The sequence below is a fragment of the Agelaius phoeniceus genome, chromosome 12 (genome assembly GCF_051311805.1).
Source record: "Agelaius phoeniceus isolate bAgePho1 chromosome 12, bAgePho1.hap1, whole genome shotgun sequence".
Lineage (NCBI taxonomy): Eukaryota > Metazoa > Chordata > Aves > Passeriformes > Icteridae > Agelaius > Agelaius phoeniceus.
In genome coordinates, this window is record NC_135276.1 from 13,342,753 (window position 1) to 13,365,920 (window position 23,168).

At 42.7% G+C, this 23,168-nt stretch overlaps 1 protein-coding gene and 1 long non-coding RNA gene across 2 annotated transcripts in view; one reads left to right on the forward strand and one right to left on the reverse strand.

Moving 5' to 3' along the window:
* Positions 1 to 21,853, forward strand: part of SMPD3 (sphingomyelin phosphodiesterase 3) — a 104,323-nt gene extending 82,470 nt beyond the window's left edge. Inside the window, exons 4-8 of the mRNA XM_054640675.2 lie at positions 5,838 to 5,993; positions 9,939 to 10,028; positions 10,965 to 11,028; positions 16,316 to 16,478; positions 17,298 to 21,853. Coding sequence (XP_054496650.2) covers positions 5,838 to 5,993; positions 9,939 to 10,028; positions 10,965 to 11,028; positions 16,316 to 16,478; positions 17,298 to 17,399 — 575 coding nt within the window. The 3' untranslated portion in view covers positions 17,400 to 21,853. The remainder of the gene's footprint in view (positions 1 to 5,837; positions 5,994 to 9,938; positions 10,029 to 10,964; positions 11,029 to 16,315; positions 16,479 to 17,297) is intronic.
* Positions 13,315 to 15,382, reverse strand: LOC143695070 (uncharacterized). The gene is made up of 2 exons (XR_013183965.1): positions 15,182 to 15,382; positions 13,315 to 13,848 (listed from the first exon to the last, which is right to left on the reverse strand). It is a non-coding gene; the product is annotated as an uncharacterized LOC143695070 (long non-coding RNA).
* Positions 21,854 to 23,168: the final 1,315 nt, after the last annotated feature.

Genomic DNA, 23,168 nt, shown 5'->3' on the forward strand with positions numbered 1-23,168 from the left:
AGTAGGTGTAGTTCTAAGAACCAAATCTACAGACCTTTACTTTGAGTATGATCAGCAATTTATTTAGCCAGAGGGTTGGATAGCCTTCCTTCATTAAACATGGCTGTGCTTCTGGTGCTGCTGGGAGCAGGAGAGCCCTGGCAGAGTGGTGCTGCCAGCCCATGTGCTGGGACCCAGCGTGGCTGCAAATCCATGTGTGAGCATCTGGGGCTGCTCTGCTGCTCCAGCCTCAGCCACACACGGACCTGCCAGCAAAACTGACACTCCCTCCCATCCATTACAGACACTGCATGGTTCTGAAAAAGATTAATGAATTTTTCAGCTCCTTTTTAACAATGTAACATCCTTCTCTGCTTTTCTATTTTTAACTTACGGTAATGTACTGTGAGATTACTGAGATTTATTGCTGTTCCAGTTTAGTATAGTTTTTTGGGTTTTGTTTCTCGTTTTCAGTCCTGTTCCTTTCCTAATCCTGTATTCTCAGTTAGTCCTTGATAACCACATTGTGAAATTCCTAAGATATTAAAGAGGAAGAGGGGGGAGGGAAGAAGAAAGGGGAAGTAATGTTCTATTTTCAAAGTCAGCCTAAAGTTTGTTCAAGGGTAAAACACAACCTTTTATTTTCCTGCTTTGTATTTTTAGGCTTATCTTGTTCAAACTACATTCAACTAGAGCAGACAATGATTTAAGAGTCAGTCCCTAGCTATTTTGTATTTGTTTATGTAATGAAATGGAAAACTAAAGTTCATAAGTTCGGCAGAGCTGTGCTTTCTGATTTGCATCATTTGATTCATAACATTCATGCATTGAACAAATTATCCAAAACCCCAGTTTAACGATGTAAAGATGTGTATCTATAAAAACAAGCAGTGTTTAAAAGGTCAGCCATTTAAATCATCTTGTCACACATGGCTGAGTGCAACCCGGTTTCCCTTCTAGGATACGTAAACTTACACTTGACAGTTCTGATACTTACACAAGTATAAAGTGAAATGATCCAACTGCTTATGATCAGGGACCAGCTGCTAATGCTTTTCTCAAGGTATGTGCTGGCTCAACTCTGTTCTGAGCAATTACTATTTGTTCAGACCTGACCCTCAACTTTTTCAACAAACATTAGAATTAGATGTAGCTTTTCCTCACAGGTCTTTGCCTGGTACTGGTTGCTGCCATGAAGAAGCTCTTTATTTCCACTGTGGAAATTGCTGCATTTCAGTGACAAATGAAGGGATCCTTTAATGAGATTTGATGTAATTATTTTGCAGGGCTGTTAATTTTACATGGTTCTTTTATGTCTGTTGATTAGTCAGTGATTAATGTTCTGGCCAGGTTTTGCTGCCTTGAATCCACCCACGTCCCGAGTGCCATTGAGTCACAGCTCAGACACCCCACCAAGCCATCAGTCCAGAGTTAGCCTCAAGCTACTCCAGCCCCAGCTGAAGGGATGAGGCCTGCTGGATGCTGTCTCCTCACCTGCTCCCATCCCTGTTCTGCATTGAGTGTGAATGCAGCCATTGGCAGCCCAGCTGCTCAACCCACACTTCTCCAGCCCCAGTTTCAGGCTCCCAAGCCTGCACAGAGCTGAAGCAGAGCTGAGAAAGCTCTCTGAGTGTTTGAACTGTGGTGGTGCAATCAGGAGTAGCTGCAGTGCTGAGCATCCTCAGGCAGTGATTCCAGTGGTGCTCCTGAAGGAGCAGAGCCGTGTCCCCAGCAGGGCAGCCTGGCCTTGCCCTCCTCTCAGCTGTGCCACCCCAGTGCTGCACTTGGCTGGGGACCTGACCCAGCTGAGAAGGAGCCCAGCAGAATAAAAGGGGACCCTGTTCCTTTGGGTTTTAGGTGGTTTGTTCTTACTTTGATTTATTTTATTTCCTCAGTCTACCCTGGATTAAGTGCTGCAAGTGCAGGGGCCTGTGACACAGCCTGTCTCACAGCTGAACCGAAGCCTTTGGTTTGTGACTTGGAAACAATTTTTCCTTGTGATTAGGCTTCACATCCTACACTCTGCAAGTTTTTTTTTTTTGCTCTTCTTCCCCAGGTTCCCTGCCAATATATCCCATACTGCACTTCCTCCAGTAGATTTTTTAATTTCCCGTGACTAGGCCTGTCTGTGCTTTGTCCTACAAGCACAGTGCTCCTTGCAATGTCTGTCAGACTAGGATAGAACAGTCAGTGCATAATTCTTGCCTGAGTTCTGACTGAAGCCAGGGTTTCACTCAAGTGTTTTCAAAGTGAATGGAAAGGGCAAGTATGATTATTCTACAATGAACAAAGGTGAAGTATTTATTTATGCTGGCTGAAGTTTCCCATATTACCCTTTCATCCTTCTACAGAATTTGAAGCTGAAAGGAGCTTTCAGAGAATTCAGAAATGCTGACTGCAGGAACCCGTCAGGACACAATTATGTGCATTTTTCCAGGCCAGTTACTGAAGAAAAGAGTGCAGAGCAATTAGCACAAATCTGTATTCTTTGGCTAATCCCTGGTGGCAGTCAGATCACTGATTCTATCTGAATGTTTAAGAAGTTGAACCTTTGCTGGGAGTTACTACCTAGTTCTCTTCTATCAGTATTTAGTGAACTGTTTCCCTGAGTGTGCTGGATCCAACTTAGGCTTCTCTTCTACCTGGATGTCTGATGAGTTCACTTATCTTCATCTCCAAAGTTATTGATCATTGGGAGCTGCTCAGACTGGGGTCTGGGTAGTAACTCCTGTATGTAGATGTGTGCAGTGCCTGCTGAGAGCTGCAGTCAGCTGGATAATATTAATCTCAGAAAACAATTACATTCAAGTCATTCATTAGAGGGATTCATTAGGGAGATCCCATCTTGTGTCCTGGAAATGGAGCTGCCTGTGTGCCCCTGCTCCCAGTAGTGCCCTGAACATAGCAATTACTGCTGTGACCTCTAAGGGGATAGCCAGGGATGCTGGGCTGTCACAAGTGCACACTTGGCTAAAGACAGATGGAAGTCATGTTCCCAGAGCTCCAAGGTTCACCTGTCAAGCCCTGAGGTTAAAAGCTGTGCAGGGCTGTTACCAAGGCTCAGCATCCTCAGAGAGAGCTGTATGGCACTATGCAGTTAATGCTTTCCTAGTAACAGCAATGTATCTTATCAGACACAACACCATTTTGCCTGTGTGTCTCTTGTTATTCTCAAGATTTTTCTGTTGGAGAATTTTACCTTTCTCTGTTTCAGTTAAGTGGGTTTGCTGTATTTTTCATGCTGATCTGGGACAGGTTACTGCCTGAGTTTTATGCCCATGTGGTAATGGGCCTGTTATTTTATTTCTCATTTGGTGAAGCCATGCCAGATGGATAATTCACAGAAAATGAGTGAAACATCCTTGGCCATTCAGGAATGTAAAAGCACTTCTTAGAAAATGAAGCCATTTATGTAATTGGAACTTTGTGGGGAATGAGATTTTACTGCATTCTTATCAACAAGCACCATGCCTAAAAGTTCCTTATGAGGAAACAATGACAGGTCAGAAAAAGTACAGCCTAAGGAGAGGAGACAGGAGAGGAAGATTCAGATGCTGCAAAAGGAGGACAGTCCATGAATTTGAATGAGCTTCACCAGGAAAGAGGAAGCTGGGACAGCTTCAGGAGGAGAAAGCTCTTGTCCAAGTGTGAATACCTGATGGGAGGGTGCAAGGAAGGTGGAGGCAGCCTCTCCTCACTGGGGTCCAGTGATGGGACAAGAGGCACTGGGCACAAACTGAAATCCCATTTACACACAGGAAAATGGTGTTGATTGCAAGGATGACAAAGTTACAGATCAGGCTACCCAGAGGTTATGGAATCTCCAACTACAGAGATTTTCAAGACCTGACTGGACATGGTCCTGAACAACCTGCTGTAGGTGATCCCTGCTTGGGCAGAAGGGTTGGGCTGGATGATCTGCAGAGTCCCTTTCCCATTCACAGCTCCCACATTCCATGGGTCTGTGATTTCTGCCCTATCTTTAGCTCAGCAGGAAGGATCTGTTAGTCACGCACACCTTTTGTGGTGAGTGTCACCTGCTCCAGGCTCCATTTGTTCCATGTGACCTATTTCCTGTGCTTTTGTTTGGCTCCATCTCCACTGTGGGGCTTTCTTGTGCTGTCATTGCAGGGGCTTTCCCAAGTTGTGTGAGTAGGGTACAATGGGAACCTGAGGGACAAGCAATTTGAAACTGTAGGTTAGGGAATAGATCTGGGAACACATCAGCTTTTATATTACAGCCCAGCTGGTAAAGATTTGTTAGGAGTAACACAAACAGAAGAAAAAAAATCAGGGTTTTTGCTGTTGGAATTACCAGTCTGAAGAGGTGAGTCAGTGTCAGAACCTACTTAAAACCCTCTTTCCCTGGTCATGTTTTTTTCAATATATCTTTTAATTATTTAGCATCATATCAAATAATCCTTGGTTGAACATTTCTGATTCTGTTTGTATTTAACTATTGATTTAACTCCTTCCTGCTCACCCCTGCCCTGAGATGATGTTGAAGCTCCAACCTTTCACAGGGCAGCAGTGGTAGGAAGGTGGAGCCCTATGGCTGGAGCCTGTGTGTGCTAATGCAGTGACAGTGCCAATGTTGCAGGGCTCACTTTTTAAGAGTCTCTAAAGAGTCCTGGTGACAGCTGCAGTTGAGATGAGTGATTAATAAACTGTGAGGATGCAGAATTAAATATTCACCATCTCCACAGTGGCCTCTGAAAGAAGCTCTGGACATACATAACTAAACAGGTTTTACAAAGTAGTAAATTATGTCAAAGTAAAATTCTACTCAGACTAAATAATTTTGGGCTTGCTGCTTTTCCTTCTGATTCTGACATTTGAAAACAAATCTTTTATTTTGAAGAAAAGAAATGTTGTTCTGACTTCATATATCTTTAAAAGTCTGAAACAAGCAAAATTATAGCTGTTAACTCTAGGGACAGTGAAAACAAAATAAAAGGAAAGACAATATGGTAAATAATTGTTTCTAGAATGCATCTTTCTACTCCTTTGACCACATCAAAATGATTTGCTGTAATCATTGTAAGAGAGAGACAGTAATCATTTTTTGTTAGACTCCATGTCACCTGATGTGCTTGAAGTTAAGTGTGGTTAGTTGCTGTAATTCAAGAGCTGTTATGTGTGTCAGATGGTTCCATTTGGCAACCAATCAAGCTCAACCCTTCCATGCAGAACAGGGCACATCCTGGTATAACTCCCCAGAACTGGTGAAAAGAATCCTGTTCTCTATTTCTGGATTTCTGCCTACCTGAACCTGTTTTCAACACATACCTTTGAAAATATGAAAAAACACTTCCAGTTTAGGCATCCTCTTCTTGACCATAAATAGGTTGACCTTTCCTCAGATGGACTGAGTATTCAGTATAAGGAAGCTGAATGTACCATTGATGTATATTTACAATTTACACTTGAAAGCGGAACTTTTCCTTTTTAAAAATTAGAAAGCAAAGCAAGATCAAGTGATTTACCCCAGAACAGACTGTCTAGTTCTGTCTGAAGTAGGATTTTAACTCTGAATTCCTGATTATAAACACAGTGCATCAGATTTTCCTATGAAAAGAAACATCATTGTTTTGGGAGTTGTCTGCAGCACAGGGAACTTGTCCTCTCATTTCTTCAGAAGTGCCTGGCTCCAGAAGGAGACACTTCAAATCACCAAAAAGTGAGTCCTGATGGAGCTCCCAACAGGCTCAGCACTGTGAGTGCCCTTCTGGCCACACCATTTCTTATCTTGCAGCCTTTTTCTCAGGATGTCTGCCAATAGCTCAGCAGCTCATATCTGGCTGAGTAACATTCTAACAGGAGGTCTTACTCCTTGATTTGTTGTTTGTTTGCTGCAGGAGACACAACTGTTCGATGTGAGCAACTGGATATGCTTCAAGATTGGCTGTCTGAATTCAGAAAATCTACCTCCTCCTCCAGTACAGCCAATCCAGAGGAGCTGGTGGCTTTTGATGTACTCTGTGGAGATCTCAACTTTGATAACTGCTCCTCTGGTAAGACAAGGTTTGCCTTTTCCTGGTGTCTACTAGTCCTGGAGAGGAATAGGAATGTTCTTGGTCCCTGTGGGTTATAGCAGTATATGACTATATGCTGAATTATGACTGCCTTCTGCTAGGAAAAACTTAATTGCTGCAGACATTTCTAAAATAGGTATGAGCTTTGAGTGTGAGCTACTCCCTTGGCTCAGGCCATGAGGTCTGTGGAATTATTAAGCATGATGGTTTTTAAGGCACAAAGAGCAATAATTTGTGACTTGTGGTAGCAATAATGAGGACAGATCCAGTGGTTTAGTTTTGAATTAGGTAGACATTTACTGTTCAAGAGTTTTAGTTACTGGGAGTCACATGTATGGGATTTTTGTGGAGAAAAAGTAGTAAATTCATGCAGTTAAAAATAATTTGGTAGTACATATATGCAAACATAGGAGACTAATGCTGCAGAGAGAATTCAACTTTGCTGAATCAGTCATGGAAAAAAATTAACTGATGCTATGTCCTTTTGAGTTTTTATTTTTTATTTTAAGAAATTTGTTTTTTTTCTTTCAATTGGATGCTGAGGGTACTAGAAAAAGAAATCCACAAAACCATAATTAATGGGTGGTGAGCTCACAGAGATGGAAGCTTTTTCCAAACATGAATATTATCTTGTGTAACCAATGTGGAGTGCAGAGTGTTGTGTGTGCATCCTCTGTGCCTCCCTGCTCTGTCCAGCTCAGGACAGGCAGGCACAGGGACAGGCTCAGCACAGGGACACTGCCCAGGCACCTCAGGCTGCAGCTCCCACAGGGATTCAGCAGCTCAGAGCAGGGTTTGTGCATGCACAGGTGAATTGGGAACAGCACCCAGTGGATTCTGTGGTTTTTATAAGTCACAGGTAACTGAGATAGAGAGCAACACCTGTACCAGAAGCAATTTTAACAAAAAGCATTGAGCTAAAAACCCCCAGAGTGTAATCTCTAATCTCATTGCTTGTACCAGACACATGAAATGGAGGATTTTAGCAAAGTTTGGTAGAAAAGACCAGCAGCCCAAGCCCCAGCCCTTGTCTCACTCATTTCTAGCTCATATGTACAAACAGGGAATCCATCCCAACTTCACCTCCCAATAAACTCAGAATGGTCCCAGAGCTGGCTCCTGCTCCCACTGCTGAGGGGAGCAGGGAGTGGCAGTGGCTGCACAGTGCTGCAGTCAGACAAACACATCTCAGGGGGAAGAACAGTGCAGCAGAGGTACTGAGGGCTTGAGGGAATCCAGGAAGGAAATGGTCAACAGCAGCTCTCCATGTGCTGAGGAGCTGCAGCAGGGCTGGGCAGGGCAGGGCCTGGGACACAGACAGACAGACAGACAGACAGGCAGACAGACACATCTGCTCTGGTCTGACCATTTCCCTTCATTTTCACTGTTGGCTGCGTGGAGCAGCCTGGAGGCAAAGGTGTCCATCAAGGAAATAAACAAGGAAATGGGAGCCTGCCCAGTCAGATCACAAATGGAGAGTGAATGGGCTCTGCAGCACGAGCACAGAGAGATGGACTGGAGCTGGGAGGTAGAACATATGGTCAGGACTCTCCACCTGAGAAGTGCTGGCACTCTACCCAAGATCTTTCACAAGAAGCACAGAGCATAATTAATGCAATTCTGAGCTGTCTTTTTAATGACAAAGCAAAAATAACAATTTGCTTTTGCAAATAATAGCTGTAAACATTGCAACTACTGCCACAGAGGATTGAAAAATGGGTTATAAAAATTAATTTTATCTTTGCTATCTCTGATGCTTATTTATATTACCCTCCCCTTTAAAATGCACCCAGCCTGGAAACTGGAATGAAGCTGGCTATTCAATTTTTTTATTTTCAGATTTCTTTCTTTCCATATGTACTAAGCAAGATTAATGCAATGTTTTAAAGTTCTCTCCTCCCTTTTTACATTACTCATTGTTTTAGGGACATTACTAGCATTATAGGTTGAGTATCTTAAGTTGTTTTAAAGCAATAATTAGCTTCCTGTAATTCTCTTTGTGATTTTCTGTATCCTTCCCCACTCCACAGACTGATACAACAGCTAATTAATGTTTCAGTGAATACCAAGCTTCTATTCTTAGTTATATTGACAGTACAGTTTTCAAAGATCTTTAGGTCCATGAGTGACCTTATGCTTATGACAAATTTTCTGCAACTCAGTTTTACAGAACATTATGGCAACATTTGTACAGGGAATTCACACTTAGTGGGAATGTTATCAGAAAGTTCCTTACTATTATCAGAAAGTTCCTTATGTTGCTTTCAACCAACTTGTGTAAAAGTCTATTATGTTTTTAAACCTTTTAGAATAAGAAAAAAAGCCTTCCAATCAGATGGGCAAAGTCTTGTGTCATCAGCTGTGACTTGCCATGGTCAGTCCCACTGTTGTAAATTAATATTTTCTAATCTACCTTGGTTTTGAGGGAGATTCTGTAGACATATGATACAACAAGGGAAAACCTGGAGAAATGAAAAATGGCAAAGATTTCATCTTCTACTTTTCCATAAACATTAAACAAACCAACTGGCTGCTCAGACAGAAAGAACAATTCTTTGTGTGGTCCACGTGGCAGAACTTAGGGAAGGTCAATCTTCCAATCATCTGCTACAAGTCCAGGATTCACTGAAAAATTAGTTTTTCAATCTCCTTGCAGTTCTGAGGATGTTGTCAAGACTGAGAGCTAGCTGGGAAGATGTAATGAGCCAGATGAACTGTCAGTCAGCTGAGCTAAAGACTCTGAATAACAAAATGGCAAACGAGCCAACAGCTGTGAGCACAGCACTGCTGCACTCCAGCTTTTTGTTCAGCAGAGAGATCAGCAGCTCCTTCCTTGGCAAGAGCAGCATTTTACATGAGGAGATTCATGTGATCCTTGGTGTGTGAGCTGGGCTCTGTCTAAGAGACACAGCTCACAGTTCAGAGTTTTGTTTTGGACTTTATTTCCCATTTTCACAACAGCAGCAGCTCCAAACTCAGGTGAATATTCTCCCAAGAGAGAGCCTTCAAGTGTTTCAGCCTTGTAAAAGCTGTAAGTGCTGTGAGGAAGCTTTCAGGGGCTGTTTGCAGTTTCTTTGCCATTTAACAGTGGAATTGTAGCTGTTGGCACTTTCAGGTTCCAGTTTCTTTCCCAGTTATGGTGATTGTGTTGATAAGCAGCACTCACAGAACTGGAAGCTGCTGGTTTGCTCAGGCTCTGAAATGCTGATGTGTGCAGTTTTGTGGGATTTCTTACCAAGTTAACCTTGGAGCTTGGTGTGCTTTCAATGCAAGGAGCACAGTAGCAGCTAGGAAGAATTTAATTTAAAGTTTGATAGTCATGGTGATTATGTTTAGAATGGCTTTAATGCTGCAGATAACATCCCAAGCAAATTATCAATTGCCTGTCCTTTCTCTGATCTGTTACAGCTTGGAAAACATTCAGTCAGTGAATTCTTCTGGAGCAAAGAAAGCATAAGGTTTTATCTTCAAACTTATTGAGATGTGTGAATATGCCCACAAACAGGCATTTCCTTTGCCATTGGGAAGCCAGCCCAGCTCTCCTCTGGGTGTTCTATCTCAACAAGAGTTTTGTACTGTGTAAGCAAACAATGGCAGTGGCAGAGGGGGGAGATACACTGAAAAACTCTCTTCAGCTTAGAGCTAAAAACTACCAAAAATATCTTCCACTGAAAAGACTTGGTAAGAAAGCACAGGAAAGCACAGTTAATAGCAAGCATTTGTTGGAATTTCTGACAGAGGCAAGATCCTGCTGTGCAGTAAAGCTGTGGCTGAATTGACTCAAATCAAACCTTTGTATTTAGGATTCTTCTACTGAGGAAAAACGAGGGCTTGGTGTTGCTCCTGTGTCAGAACACAGAGCTGTGCACAGGTTCACAAGCAGGAGCTGATGTGCTTTTTCCTGGGCTTGTTCTTTCCCTGCAGAGGACAAGCTGGAGCAACAGCACTCTCTGTTTACACACTACAAAGACCCGTGTCGAGTTGGTCCTGGGGAGGATAAGCCTTGGGCAATCGGTAAGAGTTCCCCAGCTCTCAGTGTGGGAATGCTCCCTTCTGCCACCCACAGCCTGCCCCAAGCAGCTGCTGCTTCAGCTGACCAGCAGCAAGGGTTTGGTGGAGGACAAATACTTATAATAATATTATATATATATTTTTTAATATATATTTGTGTATATATATATATATATATATATTTGTATATTTATTTTATATACAATATTTATATAATATTTATATTTATTATGGTATTTCTATACCATAAATTTTATAGACTTTAACAATATCTCATGGAATTATAATTAAGCACCAAACAGAGATCTTGAACTTCATTCCACATTCTAGAAGTGGATCAAGTACTGGATGCATCAAGCTAGCTGAATGTCTTCCCCAAATATTCTACCTTTAAAATAATCTCTAGATTACTTGTAGAGGAAGGTAGCCAATTTATTGTTTCTGTACTTTGTGCATGCAGTGAAAGCCTGCAGCTTCTGCTCAGAGTGTTCCATTTGGTGCTCAATAAATAGTGAGGATGTAACAAAGCAAACCAGCTCCAGAAATTTGTAAGGTTTGTATTACAAAAGATTTCCTGGAATTCTGAGATATTAATACCTGGTGAGACTCAGTTGAACTCGCTGAAGTTTTAGAACAGGAATTAATACTTCCCCCAGAGGAGCTTTAATAACTGTGAAGGTACTAAAGTTAAGTAGAACTTTTTAATAATGAGGTTTTACTCTGTGGTAGGAGAAAAACAAATTGGAGTCTTGGGGGCTGAGAAAGTGGAAGTGTGGGGACATTTGCAAGGTGTCAGGCAGCAGGGAGGTCTGGAGAGAGAGGTGAACACTGCTCTCAGAGCAGTCCCCTCTGTCCCACACACCTGTGCCTCTGCAAGCTGCCCAAGAGGCACATCCCAGGAGCTGTGCTGGGACACTCACATCTCCCTTCTGTTCACAGGTACCCTGCTGGATCCTGAAGGATTATATGATGAAGAAGTGTGCACCCCAGATAACCTACAGAAGTATGCAATTCCTAACCTTTCCACATGTTTTAGACAGTTCTGAAAAAAGCAAGTTCATTGCTTGCTGTTTAACGTTTCAGATGTTCAGACTGAGAGGTATTTTATGGACTGAAAACAAAACAAATAATCAAAGTTTCACCCAGGGGTGTTTGGGGAAGAGGATAAAAGGGGCTGATTCTCTAAGTCAAACAGGGTTGGCTTCAGTGGGTGGAAAGATGAGAGAGCTGCAGGCAGTGTGTGTCTGTCTCCAGAGCTGGTCCTACCTGGGCAGGCCCACGGCACAAGGGACTCCAAGCACTCCCAAAAGAGCCATGACCAGCTTGTCTGAAAGTCTCTGCAGGCAGCCAGTTCTGAGGTCACTGCAAGGGGCAGCAAAAAGGAAATGTAGTTTTCCTCAAATCAAAACCCCACAAAGCTTAAAACACCACCCCCAGTTCAACAGCTACTGAGTTACCCATTCACTGCAGAGTTCAATACACCTAAAACACCAGCCCAAAAATACAGACAGGAATCCAACTGCACAGCAGACAGAACTAAAAATATGGCTCAGAATCTTGCAGTGATACTAGTGCAGCATCATCTCTAAGCAGTGTTTGATATTCCCAAACAGGTGTCTGTGGTTTGAGCTAGGGGAGTTACGAGAAATACAAAAAAATCTTAATTAACAGAAGTCTTAAGGTAAATTTCTTGAATACTTGTTTGTTAAATAATATGCCAGTGGAGAGAAATTAATAAGCTTTGTACATTTTAGAGCAGCACTTAATTAATGTGGCAATCCCTTTGTCACCTTCTCTTCCATGAAGGCAAGTTTACTGTGCTAAATAAATACCTCAGCATCACGACTAACTATAAAAGATGTTCTAACTATGCATTACCAAAATGTGCTACAGAGGTAAAGTTATTTAAATAAAGAAGTCAATCCAGATGTTTCTGTTGACACACATGATGGAAATGGCACATGATAGGAGGTTGATGTAATTACTCAGCAAGCACAGTACACTTCATGGCATAGATGAACACTTCATTGAATGCATTAAGTGAGGCCACACCCTGAAGTTTTCTTTCAGTTTTGAACAAAGAAATTGAATTCTAGGCATCAAGTTTGGCTTTAGTTTACATCCAAAATAAAATTTTTTTATAGCGAATCCTGCTTTGCACATTTGAGACATTACAAATTTTCCAGACATTTCTATTCACACATTAAAAACATAACTTTAGTACATGTGAAAGGGATTTCTGGAAAGCAAAAATCAGGTAATTTGGCTCTACAATCAAGTTTGCTAATGTAAATCTATATATGGATATAGCATTTTATCTTATGCCTCCAAGAGCAGGTTTGGAGCATTTAAAAAAAACAAAACAAAACCTAACCCCCTTCATCCCCTAAGAAAACCAAACCAAACTAAAGCCCAAAAAGACCTTGTGTTTTAAAGTGGCCTTTTCAGACAATGTGTCACAAAATTCCTTTTAGGGTATTATGTTTTATTCCCTGAAGAGTTACTGGTGTTCAGCAATTCTGTTCCACTGACAAATACATGACTGATTAAATAGGGAGCCATCAAATAATCAATAACAAATTAAGAATATTACTTCTGCTGCCTCTGGGCATGCACAGGACCTCTGGCTGTGACAACTGAAAAATAGCCTTGAGTGCTGGGAGCAGAATGTACATAAGGCTTCTTCCTGCTAAGTTGGCTTTCAATTTCTGCAATGTGTTACAGTTCTTTTGCACTGATGAAAGAACCTCTAGGAGACTGTAAACCCCCCTGGCTCTTTCTGCAGCTCTGCATGTGTGCATTTGTAGAGTGCTCATGTACTGCAGAGCCAAGGTTTCCATGAGAGGCTGAGGGAGCCTGTCCTGCTCTCTCTGCAATGGACTGGCAAACAGGGAATTTGCAAGGAAATTCCAGGAAGTGTAAAGCAGATAATGGAATCTGGGCTTTGAAGACATTTAAATGTTAAATAGCACAGTGGCTGTGGGCACTATCTAGCTAACAAATATTGTTCACATACACAGCAAAGCAGGGTACTGCCTAGAATTGATCCATTCTCAAATTTTTCCATAATAAACCTTAATAAAGCTTTACAGACATTTAAATTGGCAATGTCAGCTATCCAGAGAATTATTTCTTCATCAGCACTCTTCTCTGGTTTATAAATAAAATTATGTATTTCACATTACTAAAATAAATAGGCCATAAAAGCAGCAGAACAACTCATTCCTAACTATGTCTTTTGTGTTAAGCACAGTGTATGTAAAACATCAGACTAGAACAACAGTCTTGGTACAAGTAATAAGCAAGTCATTTCTGATTATCAAATAATTAATTAGCTAGATGTAACAACCTGGGCCCTGCCACAGTCCTGGAAGTCACACAAGCTTTTGCTCAGAAAGGCTTCAAGAAATGCACACAAATAATCCCATCTCACAGTGATGACTGTCATCTTTAAGTTAAGTCCTGGAATAAAGCCAGTTTTATCTCTGAACCCTGACCAGAGCCAGGTCTAGGAGAGCACATTGCAGCACAGCTAAGAAAAAATTAAATGCAGTTTTTTCCAGTCTCCTGTGCTGGTCAGGGGCTCACAGTTCTGTGCTAAAGGCTTCAATACCAGTGAGAAAAGTCTTCCCTGGCTCAGGTGCCTCTGGCCAGAATGAGAGCTGGTCCCCCAAGGTCTGGGATGAGGGATTTTTGTTTTATGGCTCCCTTGCAGTCACTGCTCTTGGTGCTCCTTGGCTGCAGCTGGGTCAGCACCACATAACCAACCAACACAGGGATGGAGCTCTCTCACTGCAGCTCTGGGGTACCTGGGACTGAAACCCTGTCAGGGAAAAACAAAGTTACAATTATTTCATTCTCCCTTTCTTTGTATCCTATGGACCAAGACAGTTATTCTGATAAAATTGAGGTTTAGGTGTGCTCAGTCATGATTAGAAATGTTCCCTCAAATTGTCAGGGTTTAACTGGCAGCATGGCTGAGCCAGCTGTCCTGGAGAGACAAACAGCACACCCCTGTGCACAGAGAGGTGCAAGTTCTCAGCAGCAGCACATGCATGCACATTTACAATTTGCCTCCCTCATGTATTTGACATTAATATTTCCCTTCAATCAGCACTTGTGCAGTTAAGTGAATACCCAGCACTCACAGACTTTTCAAAAGACATAACTGAAGCTGAAACAAATTAATGTCTTAAACTAATGCATAGAATTTTTTTTTGCAGTAGTGCTGCAGAGCTAATCAGCAGTTTCCTCTAGTTTGTTACTTAATTAGCTTTGCCAAATATAAATACAATTTTTGAAAGAGGTCAGTACCATCAAAGAACTTGCTTCCTTGAACCTAGAAAAACAATCTAAGGAAGTGAATAATTTGCAAGAGCTCTTTGGAGAATCAAAATGGGGTGCAGATAATAAGCTAATTTAATGTGAGTTATTATTAAAACAAAGCGACACATAAAAGAAAGTTTACTTTCATAAACTGATTACAGTAAGCTCTAAGAACCTTCAATACCTCCCTAAGTCCAAAGGGGAGTAAAGAAAAGTTCTGATCAGATGACTACATGATCAGTTTTGTCATTGTGATCTGCTGCAGCACAAAAAGTGCCACTTTAAATGTATTAATTGACCCAAACTTAGAGATTATTACACCACTGAGACCTAATCAGCTGTAGCCAGTGCTGGGTCCCCCCTGCCACCAATCAGGTTCTTCCAAAACCCAAAATCTAACAAAGCAACCATATGAATCTCACACATTAAAACATACCACAAGTGCTCATCCCTTGTTTTTCCTCCATTCTGTACTCCCACATGTCTGCATTAAAAAAATTCCTGAACCCAGCCCCATAAAACCCTTCCAAGTCAAGTCTTAAACACCAGGTGATCAAAAGACCTTATTTTTCTCCAAGGTGACATTAGAGGCTTTGTGCCTGCAAGGAGCCAAGTTCATGGCTCAGTGTTTCTCCTGCAGCAGTTGATGATGCAGCTCAATGGCTTCATCAGCCCCTGAAAGGGAAAGCACAGAGCCCTGAGCTCAGGTTGGGGCAGGTGAGTAAAGAAGGAGATTTTTGAGGAGGTGCTTTTGAAAGTTTGTTTTTTAAGGCAGATTTAGCAAAACCACAGCCTGAGCAGCCCCTGTCTGTGTGGGCTGTGCCACCCACCTGTGCTGGACTTGATGTCACCCGGGCACAATCCCCAGCAGGGGTGGGTCCCATGTCCCATTCCAGCTTTGCTCACATGGCTGGGGCTGTTCCTCTCAGTGCTCCTTTGGCAGAGCTCTGAAATAGAACACAGGAGGGTAAAACAAGTTGCCCTCAAAATCCAACACAACAGGAAAGCAGCACAGAGCAGCACAGGATTAATGTAAGAACAGGGACCCTTGTGAGGTACATGGTCCAAGGTCACGTTCGAAGCTGGGCTCACTTCAAAGTTAGATTGAGTTGCTCAGGGCCTTAATAGTCTTCTGTTTAAAGCCTACAGGTAATGTTTAAAACCCAAAATAAGTATTTTAATGGGAGAGCAGCATCTTATTTCCTGGAACACAAAATTGGTACCTAGAAAACCAATTCTCAGTTTTGAGTGCTTCTGTATGTGGCCTTGGGCTGGGCAATCTCCTTGCAAGGTGGGAGGGCAGTGCTAGCACACCTGCTGAGTAACTCCTCCATGTGGGGGAGTCTGCAGTGTCACAGACAGGAACCAAGCAAATTAGGCTGTCATTTCTAGTGAAGGAAGGGCTTGGGGTCCAAGACACAGTAATCTGATGCTGAAACCTGCTCAAAACTACCCACCATGTGCCCAGATGGTTCCTGCAAACCAGTCCTCACCCATCCCCTGTCTGTAAGGCTGGATGTTGTAATTTCAGGAGTTGGTCTGATCAGAATGGAGAGGTTTGTATCAAAGTGCACAGGTTTGTAAAAGCAATTCAGGAAACAACTTCCTCCTCTGCCAGTTTCAGCAACACTGGAAATCAACAGAGGGGCTCTGAGCAGCCCTATAGCACTGATAGCAGGCTCCCCTCTCAGTGTTTGCTCTCCTGGCTTCAAGGGAGCTCTAGGGCAGCACCAGTGATACCAAGCCTGCCATGAGGCTTTAAGAGCACTGTCAGCAGTTAGAGCAGCCTCACACTGGAAATCACATTTGGAAAAAGATGTGCTTTACAGCTTTAACAGTCCTTTGGGACTGGGATTGTCCTTACCAGGGACTTGGAGAGAGCCCTGGGTAAGGCGAAAATGGCCAGGATGAGCAAACATTTAAACACTAAAACTTGCTTTGTTTGGTTTTTTTTAATGAAACAGGGTGCTGGAAAGTGAAGAAGGAAGGAAAGGATACTTAGTCTATCCCACCAGCAAGAACCATGGTTCCAGTCAGAAGGGGAGGAAGGCATCACTGAAGGGAAATGGGAGGAGGATTGACTATATGCTCTATACAGAAGAAGGTCTCTACCTGGAGTGGAAAGTGGTGAGTTTCAGAGTTGCCAAAAAGGCTGTAACTTGCACAACACACTTCTCTGAATGGCACTGCAGCCTGCTCTGCTTGGATTAACATCCATACTCCTGGGAGGACCTGCTGCTTTGCTGTTTTCCACTTCTGCATGCAGGTACCATGTTTGTAAAGCTACTGCATAACAAAGTTGAGTTTGAAGATTCCAGCAGCAGCACTGATAGATGTACTGGTCTTCTAAAACAACCAACCAACCTTGATTTCACTCCTGTTAAGCTTTTGCCTGTTTTGCCTGATGCTTTTCCTGTGCCTGCAATCTGAACATTTTTTAATGTTTTCAAGTGTCTGGATGTTCTTTTATGCCTACATAAACCTGCCTAAGTTACAATTCTGCAATATGTAGGCAGAAGATGACACAAGGGAGTACCCAGAGGGAGAACTTGTAGGGTGCAGTCTGCTTCCTAGTGTAGGGCCTTGCCTTACAGAGCTCCATGATGTAAACAAGGAGCTCATCCACATCTGTATTTACCATACCCTGCACGTGGATCACCTACTGCAGCACTGCAGATGAGTCTGTCTGGAACAACAGAGATGTTACTGTAAATGGAAGGAAAAGGCCCAACAGATTTCATGCAGAGCAGCTCAGCTGCATGAGTGGCTCACTCACCCTCTGCAGCACACTGCCATGCCCTGGGTGGCAGCTCCCCACCAGCACAGCCAAGCCAGGCTGCTCCCACGCCTCTGTAGTACACTAAGGTAGTTCAAAGAGGCTGAGCTGTGATGTGTGGAATGACAGACCGATTTTTCAGCTCCTTATCTTTTGTTCTCCTTCTGCAGGAAGTGGAAGAGTTCAGCTTTATCACCCAGCTGGCAGGCCTGACTGACCACCTTCCAGTAGCAATGCGTCTCATGGTGTCTACAGGAGAGGATGACCCCTAAAACCGACCAGCTCAGAGAGATTACAAGAGGGAAACATGAATGATATTTCAAAAATATCAGAGGATAAGAACGAACTATTCTGGTGCCACGTTAGGAAAGATGACCAGACCTGACCTGGGCTACTCCCAGAAAGTACCAACAATGTGGATCTAAAAAGGGAAGAAATGGAAGGGGCTGTGGCCAAAAGCCACTGTCACAAGTGGCTCAGGCAACAGGGCAGGCCTGTACTACAAAGCTTTCACTGTGGACTGAACGGAACCGAGATGGAAGTCCTAATTCCTTCTGAACCAGTGCCATTCTTACTAAAACATGTTTTTATACTAATATATAGCACAATTTAGTTTGTACTTAGTCTGTGAGTTAGTGCTGCTCAATGGTTTTTTGCATCATTTCTTTGTCTAACTACAAAGCTGCAGCTTTTTCTCTTTCTTTAGCCTGTGACAGTTGTAGTTCGTGCTCGCAGCAGCCGCATGCGCCCGCACTGCATGCACGGGAGGAACCGGGCAGAGGAACCTGGCAGCAGGCGAGGGAGGGCACAAAGCAGGCCCAGCCAAAGCCTCCTGGGACTGGAAACCCTTCTGTCAGTACAGGTAGACCTTAAACCAAACAACTCTCTTCAATTTGCAGACCGGTATCTTCCTGTCTGATTGAAGGATAATTAAAAGATTTGGAATTGAGACTTCAAGAACACAGTCCCACCCTTATTCCAGCTGTGTTCCCACTGAAATGATGAACTCTTTTGTCTGAATGATGACTCCAGAATCAGGCCTTCAGCTTTCTAAATGCAACCTATTCCCTTAAGAAATAGTTTCCCTGTAATGTCTTTTCTTTCCCATGTGTGGGACAGTTCTGAATTATGGTATGGGATATGTATGTTACAGTAGAGTGAATAGATTCCTGTAGTACCATTGGTAACACCAGAGCCAACATTCTGCCTTAGCTAGAAAGGGTAAGTGGGAAATGAATTGTAAAATGCATGCTAGATATAGAGTCAAAAATAAAAATAAGTGAAATTTTGGGGGAAAAAGGTGTAGAACAGTGTATGATTGATAAGGCAGAATAACCTGACCATTTTCTAAAGGAATCAGTACACTTAAAGGGGAAGTGGAACATGGCCAGAAGGAGAGTAGAGAATAGAATTGTGACTCTTGGCCTTAGGTAACTGCTTCCCAGGAACAGAGGCTGTTTTGATGTCTGTGAGACACAATTCTCCATTTTTTATGCACCCACAGACTTGAATGGGGGTCTTGCCACCTGAATCATAATTCTTTCCATTGAAACTCTTCAAATGTGGGGCTCCCCTCTGCCATCTTGTCCCCATGACCTGACCTACCCAGCCTCTGTAACCTTAACAAAAATAATGAAAACCTGAGAATCAGGTCCATAATGAGACTTGGCATTTTTTAGGGATTTAATTTCAGAGGGTTTGTGTTGTTGGGAGAACAATGAAACCCCTTCTGTTTTAACCCTCACTTAGTTTCTTCTGCCTATTTCCTGTTCTAGTTTCGTTTTATTTCCTCTTGCATTACAAATCCCCTGTGTTAAGAAGAGTTAACCCAATATTAGATGTACTCCATTAAGTAACCTGTTTTAGTTTTGCTGCCCACAAACTCCTGAGGACGCTCTTGTTTTGGTTTAGTTTACACTTGCTGTGAATCAGCTTGAGCTAAATCAGAATAGATCTAAATTAGAAATCTCAGTCTGCACAGCTTCTGGTACTTGCTTAGTTAGCTACAGTTAACAACAGAACTTGTACTTAGATCTGATTTTGCAAATAGAGAAACTCGTAGTAGTCATGAGAGTACAGGACTAACAGTATTGGCTAATCCAAGGAGGCACAAGGCCACTGCTCACACTCTCCCTCTGCACCTGGTCTTGACTCATTTTATGCCTCATTTTCCAGTCCTGGGGTTCCTTCAGCAGAGACTGCCTCTCAAAAGTGTACTGTGCCAAACCATGGGGTAGTCTGAAGTGTAACCCATGGGGACTCAAAAATGGAACCAGACTCAGCTCCCCTTTTTATAAAATTAGGAATTCAAGTTTACAGAATCAGAGACTCTAGTGTACTACCCCAGTGCACCACCAGTTTCCCACTTTGTATGTCTGTCTTTATACAGAGGGTGCACATATGTGCAATGTGTTTTTCGGGTTTCTTATTGCTCCAGTCAATTCAGAAAAACTTGTACCCAAACCAATGCTTTTTAATCCTGTTTTCTACCTTGCTTGTATTTTATTAATCTTTTTTAAAAAACCCAAACAGTACCAGTAGCAATTTGTGTGCTGTCCAGCAGATATTTCTCTGTAGTAGTAAGACTGACTACAAGGTACAGTATTTTTAATAGTTTTCCTAGCAATGTAAATTAAAATTTGATATCAATTTCACCAAGTATCAGTTGCAGGAGCTGAATTTGACACTGTGTGGGATACAAACATAAAACTACTGCCAAACAATGTTACATTATTTACAGTAAAACTATCATGGTCTAAATTACTTTAAAATTTGTTCTGTGGCTTTGTGCTGACTGAAAAATCAGCCACTTTCATCAGCTTTTTGAGATATGCTGAGAAATGTTTTTTCAAACTTGAAGTAAACTGTTTTAGATTTTGATGTTCCTAGTTCCTCAGTGCTCAAGAACTGGCTGGTTGTAAAATGCTCTCTTACACAATACACAGACATTTAACCAGTGTGAGTAGTTCTAATTTACTGTCTTGGGGATGTGGCTTTGCAAGGGAGTGATGCTGGGAGGTTCAGCCTTGTGGCACCACTGTGCAGATGCTCCTTGGTTTTTGCATGGATCCTGTGCCTTCTGCTGCCTTGGCAGTGCTTGCAGGGGTCAGAGAGTGTCTGTAGCAGTGAGCTGGAATGAACAGGCTTCCCCTTCCACGACAGTGACCTCCAGGAGAAAAATGAGTTTTGTCTACACCACTCCAGCCACCACAGTTCCATCCAACACCCCACAGAGAATCCACCCAGGCAATGCCTGTACTGGCACAATATCAATCATCACAGGCCTTAGGCAGACACTATAGAATAAAATATTTGCATTAAAAAAAATTGGGGGGGGCAGGGCTGGGGGAAAAGAGACCACACCCAGGAGAACAAACCCTGGAAAGCTTTTTCAGATGTCAATCCTACTTTGCTTATGGATAGCATGACCCAATTTATAAGTAGACTATTATAAGAAATCAAGTTAAGCTTACTCTACTGTGCTTATCCCACTTTGTACTGGGATTTCAGGCATCTTCAAGAAGTGGCTGATAAGACTATGCTTGGTTAATACCTGCCCCTCACCAGGGATACTGCAGATGAAGTGAAATCTTTTTATAAAAGCTAGATAACATCTTCTGTTTCTCATGTTCAATTTGCATTTTACAACAGCACTTCTAGAACAAGTGAACAAAAGGCCCAAAGAGGACAGTAGAAAACCAAGCATTTCCAGGAGTTTCAAAGGTGTCAGGTCCTGACAAAGTTGGTAACTTTAGATCACTTCAAAAATACAGCCTAGAGATGGAGCCACTGAGCCCAGGGAGGTACCCCCAGCCTCATGCTGGGGAAAAGGCATTTGACTCATTCCAGTGGTGCCCAGTTTTGCTCCATCCCAGCCTGGACACTTGGCAGAAGCTGCCTAAAGCCCCCAAACAGAACCTACCAGAGCCTGGCTCCAGGAGAAGCCTGAGCCCCAAGGTGTGTCCTGCTGGCTGCAGAGGGAGCTCACCTGCCCTGTGCCAGTATCATGGCAGTTTTATCCCACAAACACCCTCTGTTAGTCTGGCTAGACCCTCAGGCCTACTTGTTGGGTGAGACAGTAAGATTTAAGGAACATACCATTCCAATAAGGATTTTTTCAAATGGCCTTTGTTTGGTGGTCAGGTGAAGCCAATCTGACTGTCCCCAGTTTGGTGTGGGAGCTACCCTGGCTCACACAGCAGCACAGCAGTGTCAGCACATATCATCAGCTCAGAAATGAAACAGTTGGGCCTCCTCCTGGCACTACAGGATGAGGACAGAAATACAATTCAAGCACTTTGAAAACCTCCCAGTTTTATCCATTATGAGGGTCAAATTGTTACTGAAGGTCTCACTTTTCCATGCCATTTTCTTTTAAATATAATCTTGATGCTTTTAAAGACTTGTATTATTGCTGAGGTTTAGAAGTCCTGTAATAAGAATAACCTTTTTTTATTTCAATGATTTTTCGGTATTGTATCCTTCTGGAACCTAATGTTTTTATATGGTAAGCACACACCTTCTGACATTTTGTTATAAATGTATTAAAAAAAAGGAAAAATTTAAATATTTTCATTGGTTTCTTTACCTGCAAGAAAACCACAATCACAGACCTGATAAAAACAAGGTATTTTAAACAATATGGAGGGGTTTTTGTCTTTTATTGGTGCTGAAAGGAATAACTGGTTGATGCAAACAAGATAATAAAATTTCAAGGCTCAAATGATTCTGTGCTGTCACTTTCTCTGGTTTTGTGATGTGGAGTCTGATGTCACCAACACAGATCTGACTCCAGATCACAGTCTGGTGGGTGGGTCACGTGCAGCTCACTGTGCTACACCTGTTATAGAGAACTTGCAGAAGAGAAGGAGTCCTTTAACTCCCCCTCCAGTGCCCCAAGAGCCCCTGCACAGCCCCCTGAGCAGTTTTCCAGCAGAGCATTCCCTGTGCATCTCACACCATGTCCCTGCTGTAGGGACAAGGCCCTGCCCTGGAGCCTGGCCCCAGACTGCAGAACAGGGCAGGCTGCAGGAGCTCAGCTGGGCACCACAACAGGCCCCTGAGCTCAGGGAGAGCAGCTTTCCATCTCTGTGCTGTCCAGCCAAAGATAAAAACCACACATCACACCCCCTGTACAACTGTTGATTTAACAGAACAATGTCAAGAGAAAAGAATCCATTTAACTGGTTTAGTCTTCCCAAACGGTCCCATAAAAGCCAGTAGGGAACCCCTCCTTGAAGAATTTATTTTTTCCACAAGCAGAAGGGATGAAATCAGTGGATTTCATGCAAATGAGATAGAAAAAGGACAGTGCACAAGTTTCTTGTGATTGCCTCAGGAAGGCACCACCCCATCCTGTCAGACAGGACATTAGAGATGATTTTCTGCAGCTTTCTCCATTGCCACACAGGTAATTTTTGTCTGCATTCTGATGCTACCACTGCATTATACTTTGACAGACTTGATTTTCCAGTGGTAGATTCCTAGACTGCCTCTCTTGCAATGCCTGACCTATTTTCCCATTGCTGCAGTTGGTTATTATGTGAGCAGCTCATGAGTGGGTTCCCTTCCATGAAGTGCTAAGGAACTACAAGTTAAAAGCACAGTAATTTCTTGGATATTTGCATATTGCAGACAGTTACAAGAACAAGTACAGAAAACTGCAGCTCCTTCCTGCTCCCTGTGCCAGGAGCTGCAGTGATGAACAGCTGCCTGTGGGTCAGCACTGGAACAGCATTGCCATCTGCCTCCTCAGCTGTTTTACAGACTCTCCTGGCCAAGCAAAATTATTGAAACACAAACCTGCCTATCCCACTGAAATTCCTGCTCAGAATGCTGCTAAAACCATCATTCTTGTAGCCCTTTGACTATTTAATACTTTGGTGTAGTAATTCTCCTTGTTGCAGCAAATTGAAGTAGCTCATCTGCATTTTCTTGACCTTTCAGAAGATTATTCCAGATTTCCCATCTACCACTCCCTAAACCTGTGTGCCCATTTTCTTCCACACTTTCCCTGACATTTAGGAAAGCCTCCCAGAAGC